General features: G+C 35.9%; 1 protein-coding gene across 1 annotated transcript in view; it reads left to right on the forward strand.

The window, feature by feature from the left end:
* The window catches only part of GAN (gigaxonin), a 104,251-nt gene that overhangs the window by 66,035 nt on the left and 14,782 nt on the right, over nt 1-23,434 (forward strand). Inside the window, exons 4-10 of the mRNA XM_069072233.1 lie at nt 2,078-2,295; nt 2,518-2,639; nt 12,611-12,723; nt 15,145-15,294; nt 16,043-16,179; nt 18,138-18,266; nt 23,278-23,387. Of these exons, the coding sequence (XP_068928334.1) occupies nt 2,078-2,295; nt 2,518-2,639; nt 12,611-12,723; nt 15,145-15,294; nt 16,043-16,179; nt 18,138-18,266; nt 23,278-23,387 (979 nt within the window). The remainder of the gene's footprint in view (nt 1-2,077; nt 2,296-2,517; nt 2,640-12,610; nt 12,724-15,144; nt 15,295-16,042; nt 16,180-18,137; nt 18,267-23,277; nt 23,388-23,434) is intronic.

Here is a 23,434-nt window from a genome sequence, read left to right on the forward strand (position 1 = left end):
CCCACATACTCATTCCAGTGTCAGATCTTGGTTTTTTTTACCTTCATAGTATCTCATATATGTTCTCTTCTCATGAAACCACAACCTTTGAACAGGCAATAATCACTTCTCACCTGGACTATTACAGTAGTCATCTAATTACTCTCCCTGTCTAAAGTCTCTCCCCATTCCAATCTCATTCAATCTAATCTATCCTCCAATCAGCTGCTAACGTGATTTTCCTAAAGTACAGATTTGAACATGTTATTCCCTCCCTACTCAGCAAACTCCAGTGACTCCCTATTACCTCCAGTTTCACTGTGCCGTTTGGATTTTAAAGCCCTTCAAAACCTAACCCATTCTTACCTTTCTAGGCTTCTGACACTTTACTCTCCTCCAAACATTCTATAGTCCAGCAACAGTGGCCTTGTTACTAATCCTTGAACCTGATACTCCACCATCCAGCTCTGCCTTTTCACTGACTGTTCCCCATGACTAGAATGCTCTGGCTCCCTTTTTCTTCAACTTTGTGCCAGAGCTTCACTAGATGTTGAGGATACTGAAGACAGCTTTTTATTTCTTTGTTAATCTGTAACATAGAGCTAAAGCCTGGAATTGTATTTCCTTTGATTAAAGGGAATTAACTCTGATGAGGAAACTCTGTCTCTGCTGGTCAGTACCTTCTCTGTAATTTAGAGTCTTAGAGAATTGGCCACTAGAAGAGCCTGGACTGTGGAATGTGTAAGAGGTGGGATTTTTTGGCTCTGAGGACAGCTTTCTACCATACTGTGCTGCCTCTTAGTTAATCTATAATGCTTATAAATAGTTCTAATATTTATTTTTCAGCATAGAAAGAGATTTTGAAGTAGACTATATGAATTCAAGGATTTGAATATGCCAATTAGTGAACTATGAAAATATAAAAAAAAATTAGGTCTTAGGTGCAATTAAAAGTGATTTAGTTCAAAATTAACTATATAAACCATTAAATAATTATGCATATTTGTATATTACGTATTTTTAGGTAAACATTAAGGGTAAACAAAAACTTCATAGTATTCTGAGGATGTCTTTGAACTTTTGATTTCCTGTGTTTCTTTATAAGTCTGATGTTAAAAGATGGAACTGACACTATTTTCTAGGCCAAATATGCTGTATTAAGCTATTTCTGCATGTAATATTTTTCTTAGGGAAGAAGGATATGTTCATTATAATTTAGATCAGTTGACCTCTTGTATGTCCATATATATGAAATATAGGCCATAATATATATAACAAGATTCTCCTCTGAATGATGCTGTGGTTAAGATTACTGGTTTTGGAGTTAGAAGGCCTATATTTGAATCTCAATTCTGATTGTCTCTATGTATGACCTTGAGCAAGTCACTTGGCTTTTCTTGGACTCTTGTTTCCCTTTTTGTAAAATGAAAGGATTGTACTAAATGATTTGTAAAAACTCTTCCAACTCCAAAATCCTGTGTTCTACTTTGGTATGTCATGGAGGGTGGGAGGGGAAGGCGGGGGTAGAGGGGGATGATCCTAGAGTGCAAGCCCTAGCATGTTCTGCAGAGCTGGAGAGGCTTCAGATGCATCCCCAGTAACAGACTTCACCTGCTATCTGAGGACTAACCTGAGACTCCTCACCATCAGGTTAATCGTTGTATGTGAAGTCTTTTGGCCATAATGACCCTTGAAAAAGCTAAAATAGAAAATTTATGTGGACCCCCTTCTACTTCTGAACTGATGGTGGTGATCCATTGAAAATAGAGCAAAGGGTGACAAGAAACACAAAGAATGAGGAGTAGATGTTAATTAATAGAAGGAATACAGTTTAGCAGGATAGGAAAAAGCATATTTATGATTGTAGTTCAGCAACTTTTGGGGATGTGTGTCTAAGAATACAGTACTGGTCTTTAGTAAATACTTACTAACAATCTGACCTTAACTGTCAGTACATTTTAGATTTTGGGGAGGTGGGGAATTGGTCAGTGAGGTAGTGAATTATAAGAAAATTATGTATTTTTAAAAATATTTATTTACTTTTTCCTTCCTTTTCTCCCACCTACATTATCCTGAATCTCATATTCTTGTTCTTCAGGTCCACATGAAGGATGTTATGTCAGCTCTATGGGTTTCAGGGTTAGACTCCAGTTATTTACGGGAACAGATGTTGAGTGAACCATTAGTACGGGAGATCGTCAAAGAATGTAGCAATATACCACTCAGCCAACCACAACAAGGAGAAGCAATGCTAGCATCTTTCAAACCCAGGGGTTATTCTGAATGCATAGTAACTGTTGGTGGTGAAGAAAGAGTGTAAGTAATTGGTATCAGTTGCCTGAAAAGTGACTTAAAGACTAATATTTTCCTGTGTAAAATAGAATGCAAAATGTTTATTTTTCAATTTGAATTTCTAAAATATGTAGTACTTAACAGTTTTCTAGTAATGTTCTTTGAAGATACGAAATTTGGTTATAATGCTATGGTCTAAAGGAGAAAATAAATGCAAATGAATTAATTTCTAAATGTGTTTTTTAGCTCAAGGAAACCAACAGCAGTGATGCGTTGTATGTGCCCTCTTTATGACCCTAATAGACAGCTCTGGATTGAACTGGCCCCGTTAAGTGTTCCCAGACTTAACCATGGAGTACTCTCAGCAGGTATCTATATTCTATTAAATGTTACTTTGGCACAAGATAAAATGGTGTGCAGTTGCACTTTAATTGTTTAGTATGATGCAGCATTATAAAATGTAATATTCTCAGTAAGTATCAATACCTATTATATGCAAGCACTGAGGATACAGATAGAATGAGTAAAACAATCCTTATTCTTAAGGGGCTGACATTCTAAAGGGGGAGACAACAAATACATATTAAGTATAAAAAATTAAGGTAAAGAAAATTACTACCTGTAACTATTAGGTAATTAATACAGAGTAGTTTGTGATAAAGGGTACAAGCATATGAATTAGGAATGGTTTCATGTAAAAGATGATGCTTGAGCTTCATCATAAAAGAAAAGTTTGGAGATGAGGAAGAAGAACAGTCTAGGTATAGGGATGGCCATTGCAAAGGCACAAAGATGGAAAATGGAGTGTCATGGGTGAGGATCAGAGAAAAAGTAAGTTTGGGTAGATCAATGAGTGTGGGCAGGAGGGGGAATGATGTCCATCGAAGTTGGAAAGACAGTTTGAGGCCAAGTTCTAAAGGGCATTAAAGCTAAACAGAGTACTTTTTACCTGACCCTTGAGGCAATAGAAGGCTATTAAAGTTGATTGAATTAGGGTAGTGACAAGGTCAAATCTGTGCTCAAGGATAATTTTCGAAGCTGTGTGGAGTATGGACCAGTGTGGGAAGAGATTTGAGACAGGGGGACCAATTAGAAGGCTGTTGTAATAAGATAAACAAGAAGTGATGAAGACCTTAACTAGGGTGATGGCTAAATGAATACAGAGGAGGGGGTCAGATGCAAGAGCTATTGTAAAATCAAAAATGGCAAGATTGTCAATTGATTAGCTATATGGGGTTAGGAAAAGTGAAGAATCAGTAGATGAGACTAAGACTATAAAACTGATATACTGGAAAAATAGTGGTGCCTTCAATAGAAATAGGAAACTTGGAAGAAGGGAGCATTTGAGGGGACAGTTAATTACATTTTAAACATTTTGAGTTTGCGATTTCTTCAGTATATCGCTTTTGAAGATGATTTTTGAACTGAAGCTTAAAGAACTGGCACAGAATATATAGATCAGTGAACTCTCTGCATAAAAATGATAATGAACTCATGGGAATTAGTTGATGAGATCACCAAAAAAAAAAAAAGTAGAGAAGAGGACCATGGTTAGAACCTTGGTGGGGTGGCCAGGTGGCACAGTGAGTAAGAGCACCAGCCCCAGAGTCAGGAGACCTGGGATCAGTTCCAGGCTCAGATACTTAACACCCACACAAAATAACTGGCCATGTAACCTTGAGCAAGTTACTTAACCCCAATTGCTTAGGGGCGGCCAGGTGGCCCAGTGAGTAAGAGGGCTGGCCCCAGCATCAGGAGACCTGGGATCGGTTCCGGCCTCAGATACTTGGCACCCACACAAAAATAACTGACTGTGTAACCTTGAGCAAGTTACTTAACCCTGATTGCTTATTTTAAAAAAAAAAAAAGAACCTTGGGATATATCCACAGTGAGGGATTATGACATGACTAATGAGCCAAAAAAGGAGACTTGACACATAATTGAAAATATCCAAAAGAGAAAAGGGTGGGCAGTATCAAATGCAGTTACTATGAGAAGGATAAGGACTGAGAAAGGATTATCAGATTTATCAGTTTTAAGAGATTATTGGTAAATGTGGAGAGAAGAGTTACTGTTGAGATAGCCAGATTGCAAAGTTTGAGAAATGAATGAAAAGAAAGGAAGTAGAGGCAAAAAGTACAAATGGCTTTTTTCTAGGATGGAGAAAGAAAAGAAAGATATAGGACTACAGGTTGAGGGGATAGTAGAGTCAAGTAAAACTTTTTTTAAGAATGGGGGGACTTCACATGTATAAGTAATATCAGATTGCTTGTCTTCTCAAAAAGGAGGGAGAAAGGGAAGGGAGATAATTTGGAATTCAGAATTTTTAAAAAATGAGTGTTAAAATTTTTTAACATGTAATTGGGAAATATTTAATAAAATAGTAATTTAAAGAAAAAATAAAACCCTTTCCTTTAACTTTAATAAGAGATATAGCCTGTTCTCCATGTAGAGAAGAAAAAAAGTATAGGGTAGACTTGGTTATACAACATCTAATTATATAATTCTAGCTTTTAAAATGAAGATAAGGAAATAAGGACCCAGTACTCATTAAATATCATAGATACAGCTGGGGAGGGGAGAGTATGTCTCTTTGATCTGAAAGAACCCTTTCTATCATATCACTGATACTAGGTTTTTCACTTAGAATTGGGTATTTTCATCACTATCTGCATAATAATATCTAAGTCATAAAACTTGTGTAGGATCATGGATGTAGAGCCAGAAAGGACCTTAGTGGTTGTTTATAAATGAGGGAAGTGAAACCCAGAGATTTTAGATTTAGCCAAGGTCACATAGCTAGTAAATGACAACTGGGGTTAGGCTCCAAACCCAATACTCTTTGCATTGTACCACACTGCTTCCTATTGTAGGGAGTTCCCTGGGAGAAACTTGCTCCACTAATGCAGATTGGCACCTCTTTTATAAGGTATATAGACTTAAAAAATTTCAAGAGACACTGAGAAATTGGGAATTACCTGGGTGTATATGTGGTGGAGATGGGATTTGGACCCAAGTCTTTCTGACATTGAGAACTGCTCTTTATCCACTTTACCATGCTGCCTCTCACTATCTTTGTCTGAAACCCTACAATAATTTACAAAGTTTTTATAAGGAAAAATATGAAAGTATTTTAGAAATAAATATTCTTTAAATGGAAGACATTTTATATCGTTTTCTTTGAAATGAGATCCCAAAATTAATAGCAGCTAATAGAGCACATATGTTATCTATTTCTTGGCTCATGTGTATATGAAAGTGATCCTGCTGTGGGGTGGCTAGGTGGCACTGACCCTGGAATCAGGAGGACCTGGGTTCGGATCTGGCCTCTGACACTTACACAAAAACTAGCCATGTGACCTTGGGCAAGTCACTTAACCCCAATTGCCCTCCAAAAAGCAAAAAAAAAAAAAGTGATCCTGCTCTACATATTGTCAAGCCCTTTCTTATATATACTAATGAGTAAAGTTGATGCTAACACAGCCCAACTGGTTGCCAGCTCTCTTTATGGTAGCCTGGTGGAGCCTATGGACATCTCAGAATAGTGATTTTGGTTTTTTTGTTTGTTTTGTTTTCTCTCTTTTTAAAATTTTTTTTTTAGTTTATATCTTTCATTTCCACAAAATTTTGAGTTACAAATTTTCTCCATTTTTTTCCCCTACCCACCACCGCAAAATAGCGATCCCACTGAATATCCCCTCCCACAATCTGCTCTCTTCCATATCTTCCCCCATTCCTTCTCTGAGTTTCCAGTAGTGCATGGTAGATCTCTATGCCCCAGTGCCTGTATATCTTATTTCCCAGTTACATGTAAAATAATAGTAATAATAGAGTATATATATATATATATATATATATATATGTATGTATATTTTTTTTTTAACATTTGATTTTAAACCTTTGAATTCCAGATTCTTTCCCTTCCTTCCTTGTCACCCACCCTTACTCGGAAGATAAGCAATTCAATATAGGTTGTACATGTTGTACATAGCTAAGCAAAACATTTCCATAGTGGATATATTGTGAAAGACTGACTATATTTCCCTCCATCCTATCCCACCCCTCACTTGTTCTATTCTCTACTTTGATCCTGTCCCTTTTCAAAAGTGGGTGCTTCCAACTTCCCTCCCCCGCAGCCTGCCCTCCCTTCCATTATCCCCCCTCTCATGCCCTTAAGCCCCTACTCTCCTGTAGAGTGAGATACCCTATTTAGTGTGTATGTCATTCCCTCCCTAAGCCAAATTCATTGAGAATAAGGTTGACTCATTCCCTTTTGCCTTCCTGTTCTTCCCCTCCATTGTAACAGTTTTCTCTTGCCTCTTCTATATGAGATAATTTACCCCATTCTATCTCTCCCCATCTCCTCTCATTATATTCCTCTCTCACCTCTTAATTTCATCTTTTAAGTATCATCCCTTCCTGTTAAATTGGTCCTGTACCCTCTGTCTATGTATACCTGTACACATATATACATATATTCACTTATGTATTCATATGCCCATATACCATAGACATATATATGTATGTATACATATATAAATACATATATGTGTATGTATACATATGTATGTGCACATTTCTATTCCCTTCAACTATTCTCATACTGAGAAAAGTTTCATAAGTTACAATAATCGTTTTTCCATGTAGGAATGTAAGTAGTTCAACTTTGAAAAGTTTCTTATGATTTCTTTTCCCTGTTTGCCTTCTCATGCTTCTCTTGCTTCTTGTATCTGAATGTCAAATTTTCTGTTCAGGTCAAGTTTTTTCATCAAGAATGCTTGAAAGTCCTCTATTCCACTGAATGACCATATTTTCCCTGGAAACATGATACTCAGTTTTGCTGGGTAGGTGATTCTTGGTTTTAATCCCAGCTCCTTTGACCTCTAGAATATCACATTCCAGACCCTTTGATCCCTCAGTGTAGAAGGTGCCAGATCCTGTGTTATCTTGATTGTGTTTCCACAGTATTCAAATTGTTTCTTCCTGGCTGCTTGTAATATTTTCTCCTTGATCTGGGAACTCCAGAACTTGGCTATAATATTCCTAGGAATTTTCTTTTGGGGATCTTTTTCAGGAGGTGTTCAGTGGATTCTTTCAACCTCTATTTTGCCCTCTGGTTCTAAAACAACAGGGCAGTTTTCCTTGAGAATTTCTTGAAGGATGATTTCTAGATTCTCTTTTTGATCATGGCTTTCAGGTAGTCCAATAATTTTTAAATTATCTCTCCTGGATCTATTTTCCAGATCAGTGGTTTTTCCAATGAGATATTTCACATTGCCTTCTATTTTTTCATTTGTTTGGATCTGTTTAATAGTATCTTGATTTCTCATAAAATCACTAGCTTCCATTTGCTCCAGTCTAACTCTGAAGGAATGATTCTCTTCAAGTGAGCTTTTGACATTCTTTTTCCACCTGGCAAATTTGACTTTTTAAGGCATTCTTCCCCTCATTGGCTTTTTGAGCCTCTTTTGCCATTTGAGTTAGTCTATTTTTTAAGGTGTTATTTTCTTCAGTCTCATTTCATAATTTTCTTGCATCATTCTCATTTCTCTTCCCAATTTTTCCTCCACTTCTCTTATTTGGTTTACAAAATCCTTCTTAAGCTCCTCTATAGCCTGTAACCAGTTCATATTTTTCTTGGAAGCTTTTGGTGTAGGAGTTCTGATTTCTCTGTATTCCTCCTGTTCCATGTTTTGATTCTTTTTGTCCCCAAAATAGGAGTCTAATGTCAGATTGTTCTGTTTCATTTCCTTGCTCATGTTGCCACTCAATTACTTGACTTTTGAGCTTTTTGCCACAGGAGAGGGGAGGTTTGTCCCAGTCGCTGGGGTTTTTCTCAGCTTCTGAAGCTACAAGTTGGGTGCCCTCTCTGAAGCTCCCATAGGCTCTGGCAAATTGGTCACACACTCCAGGACCTCCACCCTAGCCCACAATCCAGATCCAAGCAGCTTAAAGCAAGAGCGATTATCCCTCAGACTGGTCACTTGGTTCCCCTACAATCTGTAGTCCAGGAGCTGAAGCAGCCACATAGCAGCAGCTGCATGGCCGCTATGTCTCAGCCGCTGCTCCCTCCATGGGGCAAAGGCCGGACCACACTCCCTAACTACCAGATCCCAAAGTCTACACTGCTCTGACCTCTCACTTTGTCCTTAGCATCTAAGGGTTGATGATTCTGGAAGCCACCACAGCTGCTGGTGAACTGAAGTCCCTCCAGCCGGTGACTGCTTGTGGTCGTCCTTAGGCTGAAACCTCTGACTCACCTGGGTCTGGGCTTAACTCCCAGAGTGTAGCGCTGGCCCCTTCCTGCCAGCCTGTTGGGCTGTCTTCAGTGGGAAGTTAGCTTCTCTCTGTCATTTTGTGAGTTCTGTAGCTACAAAGTTTGTTTAGAGTCATTTTTCACATGAATTGGAGGAGGTGGAAGCCCAAGCTGTGCAGAAGTCCTATTTTTACTCCGCCATCTTGACTCCGCCCCAGAATAATGATTTTGAATACATAAAATAAATTACATAGTATTAAAAGGGAAAACAATTGTATTTAACTATAGTTACCAAAACTTTAAAAGAAAAAAATATCACAGACCTCCAGTAACATCATAGATCTATGATATTAAGATAAGATTGTACATGCTATTTGAATTTACATGTAAGTTCACATGTTTTCATGATTTTGAAAAGTCTTTATCTCAAATTCAATCTCCTAAAGTTGAATTATGTTGAAATCCAGTATTGAAGGCCTTGGAAACTTTGGAGTAACAATAGCCAACAGACATTTGTTTCCTTGGTTGTTTTCTCCACACTAACCTAAGTTTTGAAACAAAGCTTATCTGCCTGGCATATAGTCATTTAGCAAATGCTTATTGATTCAAAATAGAAGGATCATAATGGTGCATTCTCCTTCAAGCTTTATATCTATAATTTATATCTTTAATCTATATATCTTTATTCTTGTTGGATACCTTCCTGACAGAGGTCTCTGACATCATTCCTCTATAAATTAGAGACAGTTTCCTGGAGGAGTTGGTTTTGTAAGAACTGTCTGAAAGATAGAAAAGGAGAGAAAAAGCAAATTGGGACAAGACATAGGTTATAACTTAAAAATAAAAATATAATGTTTATAATTTGGGGGGGGAAATGGAACAGATATGCATGAAAGGAATTTAGCACCATGAGTAGAGATCATGGGAAGATACATGTGAAATAATATTCTCTTGAGCAATAATTCTCAAAATAGGATCCAGGGATCCCTGAGACCCTTTCAAGGGATCCATGAGGTCAAAACTATTTTTATAATAATACTAAGACATTTTAATTTCTGATATGAAGAGTATTGATAGATATAGGCCATATAAACTAAAACTCTGACAGGTCCTGAATAATTTTTTTAAGAGTCTAAAGGAGTCCTGAGACAAAAGTTTGAGAACTACTGCTCTTGAGTTGCCTAGTGGTATGCATTTGAATCTTGGTCTCCATCTCTGGGCTTTGAGTGCTGCTGAAACGATCAGCAATTGGAGAAAGAAATGGTAATGTTGAAGACTTAGTGAGGGAGCCAGAGTGTGCAACATTGTTGATTGTCCATCAATAAGCATTTGTTGAGCACCTGTTACGTGTCAAGCACTGTGCTGGATGCTAGAGATATGAAAAGTAAAAGACAATTCTTACTGTCAAGGAGCTAACAGTTTAATGGGGGAGATAACATGCAAAAAACTACGTACAAGCAAGATACATACAGGATAGATTGGAGATAATCAAAAGGGAAGACAGTAGAATTAAGGGAGATTAGAAAAGACTTCCTGTAGAAGGTGGGATTTTAGCTTCTACTTGAACGAAGCTGGGAGACAGAAATGAGGGGGGGATTCCAGACATGGGGAACTGACAAAATTCCTGGAGTACAGAGATGAGAGTGTCTTATGCAAAGAGCATCAAGGAAGCCAGTTTCACTAGAGTACCAGGGTGAGGTATATAAAATGTAAGAAGACTGTGAAAGTGAGGGGAATGGGTTATAAAGGGCTTTAAATGCCAAACAGGATTTCACTTTCAATCCTGGAGGTGAGAGAGTCCCCAGAGTTTATTGAATGGTGCATCCCCCACAGGTGGAGGGGGTCAGTGTGCTATACATTTTGGGTGGTAAAGATGATAAGAAAGAGCTGATTTCTAGGGGGTGAGCATGGGATGATCAGACTTTGACAGCTGAATGGAGGATGGACTAGAATGGGGAGAGACTTTAAGCTGGCAGTCCAACTAGCAGGCTGTTATAATAACACAGATGTGAAGTGATGCGGATCTTCACCAAGAGTTGTAGGAATATCAGAGGAGAAAAGGGAATATAGATAGGAGAGATATTACACAGGTAGAATTGGCAAGCCTTGGCAACAGATTGAATATGGGGAGTTGAGGATAAATGTAGATTGCAAGTCTGAGTGATTGGGAGGATGGCTGTACCTTTGTTATTAATGGGAACATTTGGAAAGGGATAGAGTTTGGAAGAAAAGATGAGTTCAGTTTTGGACATGTTTGAGTTTAAGATGTCTACAGGATATCCAATTTGAGAGATCCAGTAGGCAGTTGGAGATGGGAGACCAGAGGTCAGGAGAAAATTTAGAGCTAGATAAGTAGATTTGAAGATCATCAATCAGCATAGAAATGATAATCAAAATTATAGAAACTGATGAGATCACCAAGTGAAAAAGTATAGAAGAAAAAAGACCCATATGTACAAAAATGTTTATAGCAGCTCTTTTTGTGGTGGCAAAGAATTGGAAATTGAGGGGGTGCCCATCAATTGGGGAATGGCTGAACAAGTTGTGGTATATGCATGTTATGGAATACTATTGTGCTATAGGAAATGAGGAGCAGATGGACTTCATATTTACCTAGAGAGGCTTATACAAACTGATGCTGAGTGAGAAGAGTAGAACCAGGAGAAATTTGTACACAATTACAGACACAACATATGTGTGATGACCAACTTTGGTAGACTGGACTCTTCTCAGCAGTGCAGTGATATAAGTCAATTCCAAAAGACTCATGATGGAGAGAAATGTGTACATCCAGAGAAAGAACTAGAAAGAACTGAGTTTATATCCAGATTGAAGCAAACTACCTGATCTTTTTCCTTTTCTTGTTTGGTTTTATGTCCTCTTTACCTTTTTTCATTCCATCTGATATGATCTGTCTTTGTAACCTGACTAATGTATAATGTGAAAGTTAAAAAAAAAAAAAGATCATCTCAATAACTTTGAAGGAAGCAGTGCCATCTAAATGGTGAGACCAAAAGCCAGACTGTTAAGAGAGTTAAGACAGTATTAAAAAACAAGTGAGAAGAAAAAAAGTAGAGACACATTGTAAACAGCCTTCTCAAGGAGTTTAGTCATAAAAATGAAGAAGAGAGATAGGATAATGGCTATCAGGTCTGGATGAATCAGATGAGGGGTTTTTGAGGATGAGGTGACATGGGTGTATTTGTAGGCAGTATGGAAGTAGCCAATAGACAGGGAGAGATCAAAGATAAGTGAGAATGGGGGTATGGGGGAGCCTTTTAGAAAAGATGGGAGAACCTTTTAGAAAAGATGGGATTTACCTGTATAAGTAGAGGGTTTTGTCTTGGTAAGAAGTGCCACCTCTTCTTATGAGATGAGAGTGAAGGGATAGATAGTGGCAGAAGGTATCTAAATGATGTGAGATGAGGAAAAGGGAACTCTTAGCAAATTGTGGCCTCTGTTTTTTTAGTAAGATATGAGGCAAGTTCTCAGCTGAGAGGGTGGGGATAGAGGAGACCTGGAGAAATTTAAGGAGGGACAAAAGAATTGGGAAAAGCTGCTGTAATGAGTGGGATAGTGAGTTAATTAAAGAGGTATAAAAGGAGGGGCGGCTAGGTGGGGCAGTGAGTTGAGAACTGGCTCTGGAGTCAGGATAACCTGAGTTCAAATCTGGTCTCAGACACTTAACACTTACTAGCTGTGTGACCTTAGGCAAATCACTGTGTTGTAAGGTAACCCAAATCACATTCTACCTGAAGTTGCCCTGCCTTCCCCCTCCAAAAAGCAAAAAAGTGAAAATTTAAAAAAATTTAAAAGAGGTATAAAGGGATTGCCTTGCCATATTGAGAGCCCAGTTGAGGTTACATGACAAATTTGTAGTGGACCCAGTCAGCCCCAGTTTTGTGATTTTTCTCCAGCTTCATTCAGCAACATATGTATGGGGGTATGTGATTGTCCACATGAGAAATATGTAGTTTGTGTTATGTCAGCTAGGACTAAAATCAAAAAATGTTATTGGAAGATTTAGGTTGCAGATTTTTATCAAACATCTAAATTTTGAGACTTCTATTTTGGTTTTACAGAAGGATTTTTGTTTGTATTTGGGGGCCAAGATGAAAATAAGAAGATCCTGAGCTCAGGTGAAAAATATGATCCAGATTCTAATTCATGGAGTGCATTACCACCAATGAATGAGGTAAAATAATTTACTATTTCTCAATGAATTTTTCTAGATCTTTTCTTTCCCTTGGTTGAATTTATAATGCTTTTCCAGTAAATTACTATACGACAGTAATAAGCAAGCAAAAACCCAGCCAACAAAACCTCCAGGCTTATGCTACCACCAATTAATTTCCTGTCAAATTCAATGGGAAATAATAGCTGAAATTTATTTTAATACTTAAAGTTTAGCAAGCTACTCTTCATATGTTATTTCTTTTGAGCCTCAAAACAACTCTCTTAAGTAGGTACTATAGGTATTATCCCCATTTTACAGATGAGACTGAGTAAAGAATGGTTAAATAAGACTTACCCATAGTTACATACTAAGTGTCAAGAGAGTGGACTTGAGCCCCAGATTTTCCTGACTTCCAGTCAGTACTCTAGCCACAAGAGCTTGAATGTGGTCCTTACTGGTGCTGCTCTTAGGTCTGGATAGTACCTGTGGACATAGCTCTTTCCAGTCCAACAAATCAGCCTTCAGGTTCCTTTACTAAGTTGGTAGTAATACTGTCAAAACTTTTTCTAGCTAGAATGCTTGTCTTCTCCCTCAGCTAATGAATTATCCAAGATTAATACTTAATCATGTTCTCTTGAGAAACCATTGCACTTGAGTCCCCATCTGTCTGTAATAAATCATAGACTCATAGAACTGAAAAGGGACCATAACTTCCAACATATACCTGAAATGTGTCTGTTCTACAACATCCCTATGAAATGATGATTCGACATCCACTTAACGTCCAGTGATGTCATTCCATTTTTGAACAGCTCTAATTTTTTCAAATAAAAATCTTTTTTTATCCCTCATCCCAATTGAAAAAGAAAAAAAAATTGGGGGCAGCTAGGTGGCACAGTGAACAGAGCACCAGCCCTGGAGTCAGGAGGAACTGAGTTCAAATCCAGCCTCAGACACTTAACACAAAAACTAGCTGTGTGACCTTGGGCAAGTCACTTAACCCCAATTGCCCTCCAAAAAGCAAAAAAAAATTTTTTTTTAAAGAAAAAAATTCAACCATGCATAGTGAAGCAAAACAAATTTTCACACTGGCCATGTCTAAAATTATGTTTCTTTCTGCATCTTGAGTCCATTACCCTCTAGAGATAAGTAACATGCTTCATCATTCTTCCAAAATTGTGATTGATGATTGCACTGTCCAGAGTTCATAAGTATTTCCTTTGTTTGTCTTCATAGATGTTGTTACTATAATATAAATTATTCTCTTAGATCTGGTCATTTCACTCTGCACAAGTCTTCACAGGTTTCTGTGAAACTATACCTTGAAAAATTTCTTGTAGTACAGTAGCATTCTGTTACATTCATATACCATAATTTGTTCAACCATTCCTAAATTGATGGGCAACCTCTTAGTTTTCAGTTCTTTGCTACCACAAAAAGAACTGCTGTAAATGTTTTTACTCTGCCATCTTGGCTCTGCCCCCCTGCTATAAATATTTTTGTGCATATGGATCCTTTCCCTCTGTTTTTGGTAGTAGTGATATAGCTGGTTCAGATGGTATGCTTTTAGTAATGGGAATGTTTAGTAACTTTTGAGGAATGTCAAAATTACTTTCCAGAAGGACCAGCTCTAGTTGTTAAGAATTCTTTTCCACATTTAGGTTGAATATAAAGAAAAGTTTCAGATAAAACAAGAGCTGTCCAAAAATGGAATGATCTAACCTTTATGGTGGTGCTGGTGGTGGGTTTCCCATCACTGGAGATTTTCTGACAGAAATAAGATAACTTCTTATTGGGATGTTGTAGAGAAGATTTTTATTTAAGTACAGGTTGAATTAGATGAACTCCGAGGCTCTTTTCCTACCCCGAGATTGTCTGCTTCTAGAATTTATTCCTTTTTATTAAATGGATCCTTAGATTCAAAGTAGTTGGAAATAGTTTAGAGGATTCTATAGAAGAGAATAGTGATAGAATATGAATTTTGACTTCTAATACTGATACTCCCCCACTGTGACAGAATAAAATTAAATTTTGAAAGATGTTGCATAAATATTGTAATGATTAACTTTCATCATCAGTTTTCTGAGCTTATAATAATACCAGATGATCTTTATACAATGCTTTTATATTATATATATGTGTGTGTGTATATGTATTTCTGCATATTAATTGCCTTTTTCTAGGCCATAACTCTAAGGTTAGTTCTACAGGTATTTTTTTTGCCCATTTTACATATGAGGAAACTGAGGTATCGGAGAGGTTGTAGCTTTTGCCCATGGTCATTCAACTAGTAAGTATTTGGAGATGGGTTTCAAAGCCAACTTTTTTTACATTAAGGCCAGTCCCTGTTCTATTACACGATAATGCTTCCCTGAGTATATAGTTCACAATTATATGACTTATTTTGAAAATGAAATGATTTGTTTGGTATCCTTTTAGGCAAGACAAAATTTTGGAATTGTGGAGATAGATGGAATGCTATACGTTTTGGGTGGTGATGATGGTGAGAAAGAACTGATTTCCATGGAATGTTATGATATATATTCTAAAACCTGGACAAAACAGCCTGATTTGACCATGGTTAGAAAGGTAAAAACACCTTGCATTAAGCACTATTGAACCATTTTCTCTGAAGTCTCTGCTTTTGTAACAAATTACTGTTTCTTCATCTCCAGATAATTCTTTTGACATAGCTTGTAGACGAAGTCTTTTCTTATTGGAACCCAGCCTTAGGATTTAATAGGTATAAACCAAAATAGAAGACTGTTCCTTTCAGAGTTTTAGTCTAATAAGATAGTAAACTTTCTCTATATACATTTAGTAACCAAATGTGGATGTGATTAAGGAGAAAAGTGCTGAAGGAAATTGGATTTTTTACATCTATAATGCCACAATTAGATAGCAAGTATATTCTGAGTAAACTCAGTGACTCAGTTAACTTCTCAATTTTTATCTATGATAATGTGTATCCAGTGATATTTCTTCACTTCTGCTTTTTTCCAAAATAATGGCTGTGTGTGTGTGAGCACACACGCATGCACATGTGTTCTTGTTAGATGAGACTGCTTTAGGCAAGTATTCAGATATCTGATTATTTGAATAAAATGGTCCTAAATATTCATTGAGGCTTATGTCATAACCTCTTCTCTCTCTGAGGATCAAAATTTTATGCATTACTTCTTGAAACATATTTTCAAGTTACTGAATTGTAATGATGGAGACAGTATAGCTTTACTTTTTGAAACTGCTACATTTCTGAAATGATTCCTTGTTAATAGACCATTTAAAATCGGCAAGTATTAAATTTGATGGTGTTTTCCTTTTTTTTTTTTTAAAGATTGGCTGCTATGCAGCTATGAAAAAGAAAATCTATGCAATGGGGGGAGGATCATATGGAAAACTTTTTGAATCTGTGGAGTGTTATGATCCTAGGACCCAGCAATGGACTGCTATTTGTCCATTAAAAGAAAGCAGGTAAGCAAAGGGTTTTTTTTTTAAACTTTTCAAAACTTTGTTTAGTAAATAAAATTTAAGTATCTCAGAGTTTATGTTATGTTGGTCATTTTAAAAGAGTTCTTATCATCAATACACATTTTTTGTGTTGGCTAGCTTGTTTAGCTTACCCATTTCTCTAGATATTTTTGTTTCTGCTTTTTAAAAATAGGATTCAGATATTTCCTAAAGAATAAAATATGCCACTGATTGCTTAAGAATTTGGAACCATTTCTTGCTTCATTACTATTATAGGCCATATGTATATGATAGTGAATGTAATAAGTGCATATGGCAGAAGGCAAGAGACAAGGGGCTAATGTAAATGGTTATTTTAATGAAAGTCATATTTAACATGTGAGAATTGTGAAATAATCACCTACGAGTAAGTTTCTTAATGTTTAATTTCACATTCACATAAAATATTTAATTTTACTTTTGTACATGTTAGAAAAAGTGGAAAGAATAGAAGATACATTTCTCATATATTTAGATAACCGTTGTTTTATATTGTTAATTATGTTTTATCTGAGTCTCGAGGAACTTATAACTAACCAAAATGTGTATCTTCCAAGACCATTTTAAAAAGGAAAAGAATCTGGAAGAGAAATTATAGTGAAGACTTAATTGTTTTTAAGGATCTAGATTTCTTTTTTTTTTATTAATTCTTTAATTTATTAATTTGTTTGTTTCCTTTTAATTTACAGGATTCAATTCCACAATTCCTTGAATTTTCACATTTTGTCCCCTCCCTCCCCTCCCCCCCATGGCGTCTTATAATCAAGTATAGGATCTGTAGATACTTTCACATTATACAATGGTCAGGTTATAAGGATGGATTGTACCAGCTGGGATTGGATCTAGATTTCTTAAAAGATTTATGTGAAGAAAAATGATCAGTTGGTGTCAACATTCCCTGAGAAGAGAATTAAAAATTAGAATTAGAAATTTTGTTTTTTAAGTTTTTAAAAACATAAATGAGGTTAGAAAAAACTTGAGTATCATTGCTGCTAAAGCAAGTTAGTAATAAGATTTTCCTTTTTTAAAAATCTGCATAGGAAAGACCATAGCTTGTAAATGTTTTAAATGATACAAAGTTCTGTGTGGAGTAGATAACCTTTTAAGTCTTTGCTTAACCTTGTATTAAACTACCACACAATTTGAATAGTATTAGATAACCTGTTCACACCTCATTTTACCTTTCACTTAAAATCAGATAAACTTCTTTGTTATTCTTATTGCCTTTATTCTCCTGTCTCCTTCCTAGTCTACTTCATTCAACACTTTTCCTATGTTAAGCTTTAATCAGCACTAATTCTACTCTGTCTTTCATACCCTCAAATTTTTCTTGACTGTAGTTCTTTCAAATAATAGTAGCTAATATTTGTAGAGTTTTTTTTCCCCCAAGGAACTTTGTATTATCTTATTTGATCCTACTCAGGTTTCACTTTAAAATGTAGAGAAATAAATTCCTCATTTATTTAGATAACCCTTGTTTTATATTGTTAATTATATATTATCTGAGTCTCAAGGAACTTTAACCAAAATAATGGAAACTGTGATATTATTACTATAATGCTTTGTACACTGGGTATTTAATAAATAATAAATTAGTTGGAGAGTAGGGATAATTTCTGATTTTCTGAATACTTCAGACAATAATTCTTACTAAAACTCTTGAGTGTTTTCCTGTACTTTTAGTCTATCACATAAACTTTAGGTCACGTTTTATATTTGAAAGTTGATCATTTGATTTTCTATAATACTAACCACATGAATAGTATTCATTCAGTTCATAATCGCAAAAAAAAGGAAAACCACGTGTTCATCCAAAAACTTAGCACTTTATAGAATTAGAGCAAGTTAGAGTCTTAAAATAAGATAATTGTGTAAACCAATATGTGTGTCTAGTATTTAACACACTATTCTTGGCATATCAGATTTGGGGCTGTAGCTTGTGGAGTTGCCTTGGAGCTCTATGTATTTGGTGGAGTCAGAACTCGTGATGAAAGTCAAAACAATGAGATGGTGACATGCAAGTCAGAATTCTACCATGATGAATTCAAAAGGTAAATCATCTATTCATGGTTAGACTATAATCTTTCATTAAGAATGTTAAGGGGCAGCACTACATTGGAAGTTGGAAGAACGCCTTTATCATTACTTGTGTGATACTGGACAGAACATTTGCTTCTTTGAGCCCAGGTGTCCTTATCAGTAAAATCTAAAGATTTGTCCAGATTATAATCTTAGAATGTTAATTATTCTGTGTCTTTTTTAATAAGTAGTTTTCTTTTTGTATTTTATTTTGAAAGACTATGTGTGCCTGTACTCGCACTTGACAGGTCTCTGATATATGGAGGACTTAGAGTGTGTTTGCCTAAACTATCAATGACTACAAATATTCAAGGGCAGCTAGTTGGCACAGTGAATAGAGTGCCAGACCTGGAGTCAGGGAGACTCATCTTCCTGAGTTCAAATGTGACCTCAGATACTTAATAGCTGTGTGACCCTGGGCAAGTCACTTAACCCTGTTTGCCTCTTTTCCTCATCTGTAAAATGAGCTGGAGAAAGGAAATGGTAAATCGCTCTTGTATCTTTGCCAAGAATTCCCTAAATGGGGTCACAAAGAGTTAGACACGACTGATCGACACTTTAATTTTGACTTTGATCTTAAAGTTTACCAGAAGGGGGTGCTGTAGCACCAAGTTGAACTCCATATCCTTAGGAGAGGGGACAAAAGTAAGTTATTGTGGCTGTTTCAGAATCATTCATTAAAGGTACAAAAGTCGTAATGTATTTGGGGGAGATTTCATTTTAATAGTTTTAAACCATTTTTCTCCACTATGACTGTGAAACCACATTGGAAAGGAAATAGAGTATTATTTTAGAGTGGTTTATACCTGTTTTAGGGGATTTGAAAAGGGCACTGAAATCTTAAACTCCTAATATGCCTTATACCCAGAGCATTATACCTACTAGCCAAGTGTATAAAATGATACTTGGATTGTTTCCTGAATACTTCCAAGATAATTACAGTAGCAAACAATGGTAAATCAAGTTTTCATACCCTACTAAGTAGATAAAATATCTAATATAGCAATTTCTACATGGTCGTGCAATAACATGTCCATACTATTACTGGCATGTATCTAGAACAAGGGTTCTTAATTTCTTTCTGTCATAGACCCTCATGACAATCTGATGAAACCTAGGGATGTTAACAATATTTTTAAGTACATAAAATAAAATTTATAGAATCACCAAGAAAACCAATTAGATTAAAATACATTAACAAAAATGTTTTTAAAACAAATTTATGGAGCCCAGGATAAGGCCCCCTTGCCTAGATTCTTAAAGGTTCTGCTATTGTTTCTCATTCTTACACATTGAGCTTCATCATATTTTTATCTTGTTGACCAGCTCCTACCACACACAGTTAATTCCTCCTTGCTTCTCTCAATATTCCTCCATTATAATTTTTTATTGTAAAAACCTTGTCTTCTAACAATAATAGGATATTCTAGTCATGTTGTTCCTGTTAGTAGTGTGTTCTGCACCCCTTTTCTATAGAGTAATGTAAAGAATGTTTGTGTCCTAAGTGCCAAAAGGGTATATTCATATAAAAGAACTCAAATTTTGCATTTCTGCTCATAGTAATGAGATAGTAAGTGACTATTATTCATATAATAGCTATATGTGTAATCCATGTCCATCAATGACAGGGTTACATCTGTACCACTTTGCTTTTAGAATCACTCATATATTACTTAGGTTGGTTGGCCCTTCAAGGAACTGTGTGCTAGTTTGTTTTTAATTTAACCAGTTTCATTAATAGCTCTACCATAAATTCTTTCTACCATTTATTATGCTTTTCATTATTATTCTTAAACTACCATCCTTCCAACTTTTAGCTTTTACCTTCATTTCATAGTTTAATTCCATAAATAGCATGCTAGGTGTTAGGGGAGATTATAAAGATTAAATAAGGCATGGTCCTTTTACTGATGAAGCTTACAAGGTACCTTGCAATTTCCTAGCACCTTGATATATAAATGTAATGTATTGTTTCCATTTTTACTTATTCCATTTTTTTCATTGTTCATTCGACAGTCAGAAAAGATGTAGCTTTCTGCCGTCTTTCTTTTTGTTGACCTTTTTCATTAGAACTAGAACTTTAGAGTTGACACATAGTAAAAATATTTTTCACAGCCATTTAAAAAAATGTATGTCTCTCCTTCTTGAGCCCTTCACCTTTTTGTTGAGATATAAATAGCATGCTTCATCATCATTCCTCTGAAGTCATGGTTGGTTATTGCATTGATCAAAATTCTTAAGTATTTCAGGGTTGTATGTCTACATTGTTGTTAAAGTATAAATTGTTCTGCTGACTTAACTGCATCATTTTATAACAGTTCTCCTAGGTTTCTCTGAAACTATCTCTTGCATCTTTTCTTACAGCAACTAGGATTCCATTCTGTTCATAATTATGTATTCAACCATTCCCCAAACTTGCTGGGAAAACTAGAAAGCTATCTGGAAGAAAATAGGTTTTATAACTTCCAAATCAATACATGATTTAGGTATAAATGTTTGCCAGTTGAAGCATTTTTTTTTCACTTTATTTTTCTTGGGGGGTTTTTTGCAACATGACTAATATGGAAATATGCTTTGCATTTTTTCACATGTATAATTGATATTACATTGCTTACCTTCTCAATGAATGGGAGAGGAGTGGGAGGGACAAAGAGAATCCATAACTTAAAAAAAAATTTAATTTATGTTAAAAATAATACATTTGGTTTGGGGGGGGTTAATATATAAAAGGAAAAAAAATATTTTAAAAATTTTAAAGATATAAAAGATTATTTAATAAATCAGAGGAGTAAGGAAGAAATTTCCTTTTGGATCTAAGGCTAAGAGAAGAGTTCATAACCAAATAAGGAATGGAGAGGATCACAGAAAATAAAATGGATAGTTTTGATTACCTAATTTTTTAAAAAAAGTTTTGACAAATTCAGTACAACTAAAATTAGTAGGGAAACATTTAATTAGGGGAAAATCTTGGCAGCAAATTTCCTTGATGTCTCATTTCCAAGGAATTGGATTTATTGGAGTAATAGCCGTTCTCCAGTTGATAAGTGATTAAAGGAAATGAACAGCAATTTTCAAAGGAAGAAATCCAGGCTATCAACAGCAATATGAAAAAAATTCTCTGAATTACTAAAAGAGATTACACTCAACCCATACTGCTTGATCCCTTATTCCCATTCCCCTTTGCCCCCAACATCCCATTCTAAAGTTACGTACCCTTTCCACCCTACTTTCTGAAATATCTGCTTCATAGAAAACAAACTTGCTTTCATCTTAAATCTCTTCCTTTCCCACCCTTTTGTCTTCTGACCATCACTAAGATCTGGCTCTGTCCTGATGACAGCCTCTCTGGCTATTCTTTCCAGCACTGAAGACACTTAAACTCATTTCCCCCAACTCACTGGCAAGGTGTTGGAATGCTCCGTGCTTCACATTGCCACTTCCTAGTTTGTCCCTCTTTGTAGGCCCTCATCAGCTCACACCTGTGCTACTTCAGTAGACTGCTGCTTGTTCTCCCTGCCTCAAGTTAACCCACTCTTATTCATCCTCTACTCAGCTGTCAGAATGGTCTTCCTAAAGTACAGGTTTGACCATGTCACCCCTTACTCCTTAAACTCGCTATCATATTCAAATCTGCTAAAAAAAAAATTCTGTTTGGCATTGAAAGACCTTCATAACTTCCCCCTCACTTTTTTGATATTTTACACCCTTCCTCACTCCCCAACATACTGTTCCATCCATTGACACTGGCTTTCTTGCTAGTACTCCACAAATCACTGGCTCTGTGTTCTTGAATATTTTCCTTCCATACCCTTATATGGAATTCTCTCCTTAAGAATCTGTGCTTCTTAGTTCCCCTGGCTTCCTTCAAGTCCCAGCTAAAATCCTACCTTCTGCATGAAGCCTTTTCTAGCCCCTCTTAATTCTAATGTAAAGCATAATATGCCTTCCCTCTGTTAATTATTTCCAATTTATTCTGTATATAACTGGTTTGTACATAGTTGTCTTCATCTTGTCTCCCCCATTAGACTCTGAGCTTGAACTGTTTTTTATGTTTCTTTGTATCCCCAAATACTTTTACCATAATGCTTGTCACATAGGTGCTAAACAAATATATTGCTTGACTGACTGAATTTACAGAACAGGTGGGACTTGAGCTTGGCTTTGGAGGATGGATAGCGTTTAGGCAAGAAGAGAAGGAAGGGTCATGACATTACAGGTCAGATTCAGAGATGGGAGATAAACTTTTAAGTGATTTATTTATTGTAATGTGTAGAAGCAATATTTAAATTTTGAGTGGAATTATGAAAAATATGTTAACAGTTTTGATGGGTTTTTTTTTCATTTTATTTTTTTAAATTAATTTTATTTTAGTTTTCTGCATTCACTTCTTTAAGCTTTTCAGTTTAAAATTTCTCTTCTTTTCTCCCCTAGATAATGTACAATTTGATACAGGCTCTACATATATATTCTTATTAAACATATTTTCACATTAGTCATGTTGTAAAGAAGAATTAAAATGAATGGGAGAAACCATGAGAAATAAAAAACAAAACAAAAAAGAGAGAGCAAATACTATGCTATGAACTGCATTCAGACTTCATAGATCTTTCTCTAAGATGTAGATAGCATTTTCCATCATGAGTCTTTTAGAGTTGTCTTAGATCCTTGCATTGCTGGGAAGAGTTAGGTGTATCAAAGTTAGTCATCACATGAGTTTTGAAGTTTTGAAAGGGAAGTTGGGTAAAAATATGCCTATTTTTCCTTTTCCATTAGAATCATTGAAATCTAGTGTTAGACTAGACCTGAGGTTATCTAACTTGATCTCTCATCCAACATACTTTTTGGAAAGGCTTCAAAATGTAACCAGTAATTTTTTGACAATTGCTTGTGCAAATCTTGGGTGGACTTAGACTTTTCCAATACCTGTATGACTGTCATGCCTCTTCTTTTGACCTTTCTAAAAAGAAATGTATTTTCTTTCAGATGGATTTATCTTACTGACCAAAATTTGTGCATCCCAGCAAGTTCTTCCTTTGTTTATGGAGCTGTTCCTATCGGGGCCAGTATCTATGTGATTGGAGATCTTGATACAGGTTAGAATGTTATCATGCATTTTGTTGAACCTCTTCCTGAATGATTT

Source organism: Petaurus breviceps, unplaced genomic scaffold, assembly GCF_028583685.1.
Source record: "Petaurus breviceps papuanus isolate PSGF00001 unplaced genomic scaffold, PetGlider_PUasm1.0 90845, whole genome shotgun sequence".
In the NCBI taxonomy this organism is placed as follows: domain Eukaryota; kingdom Metazoa; phylum Chordata; class Mammalia; order Diprotodontia; family Petauridae; genus Petaurus; species Petaurus breviceps.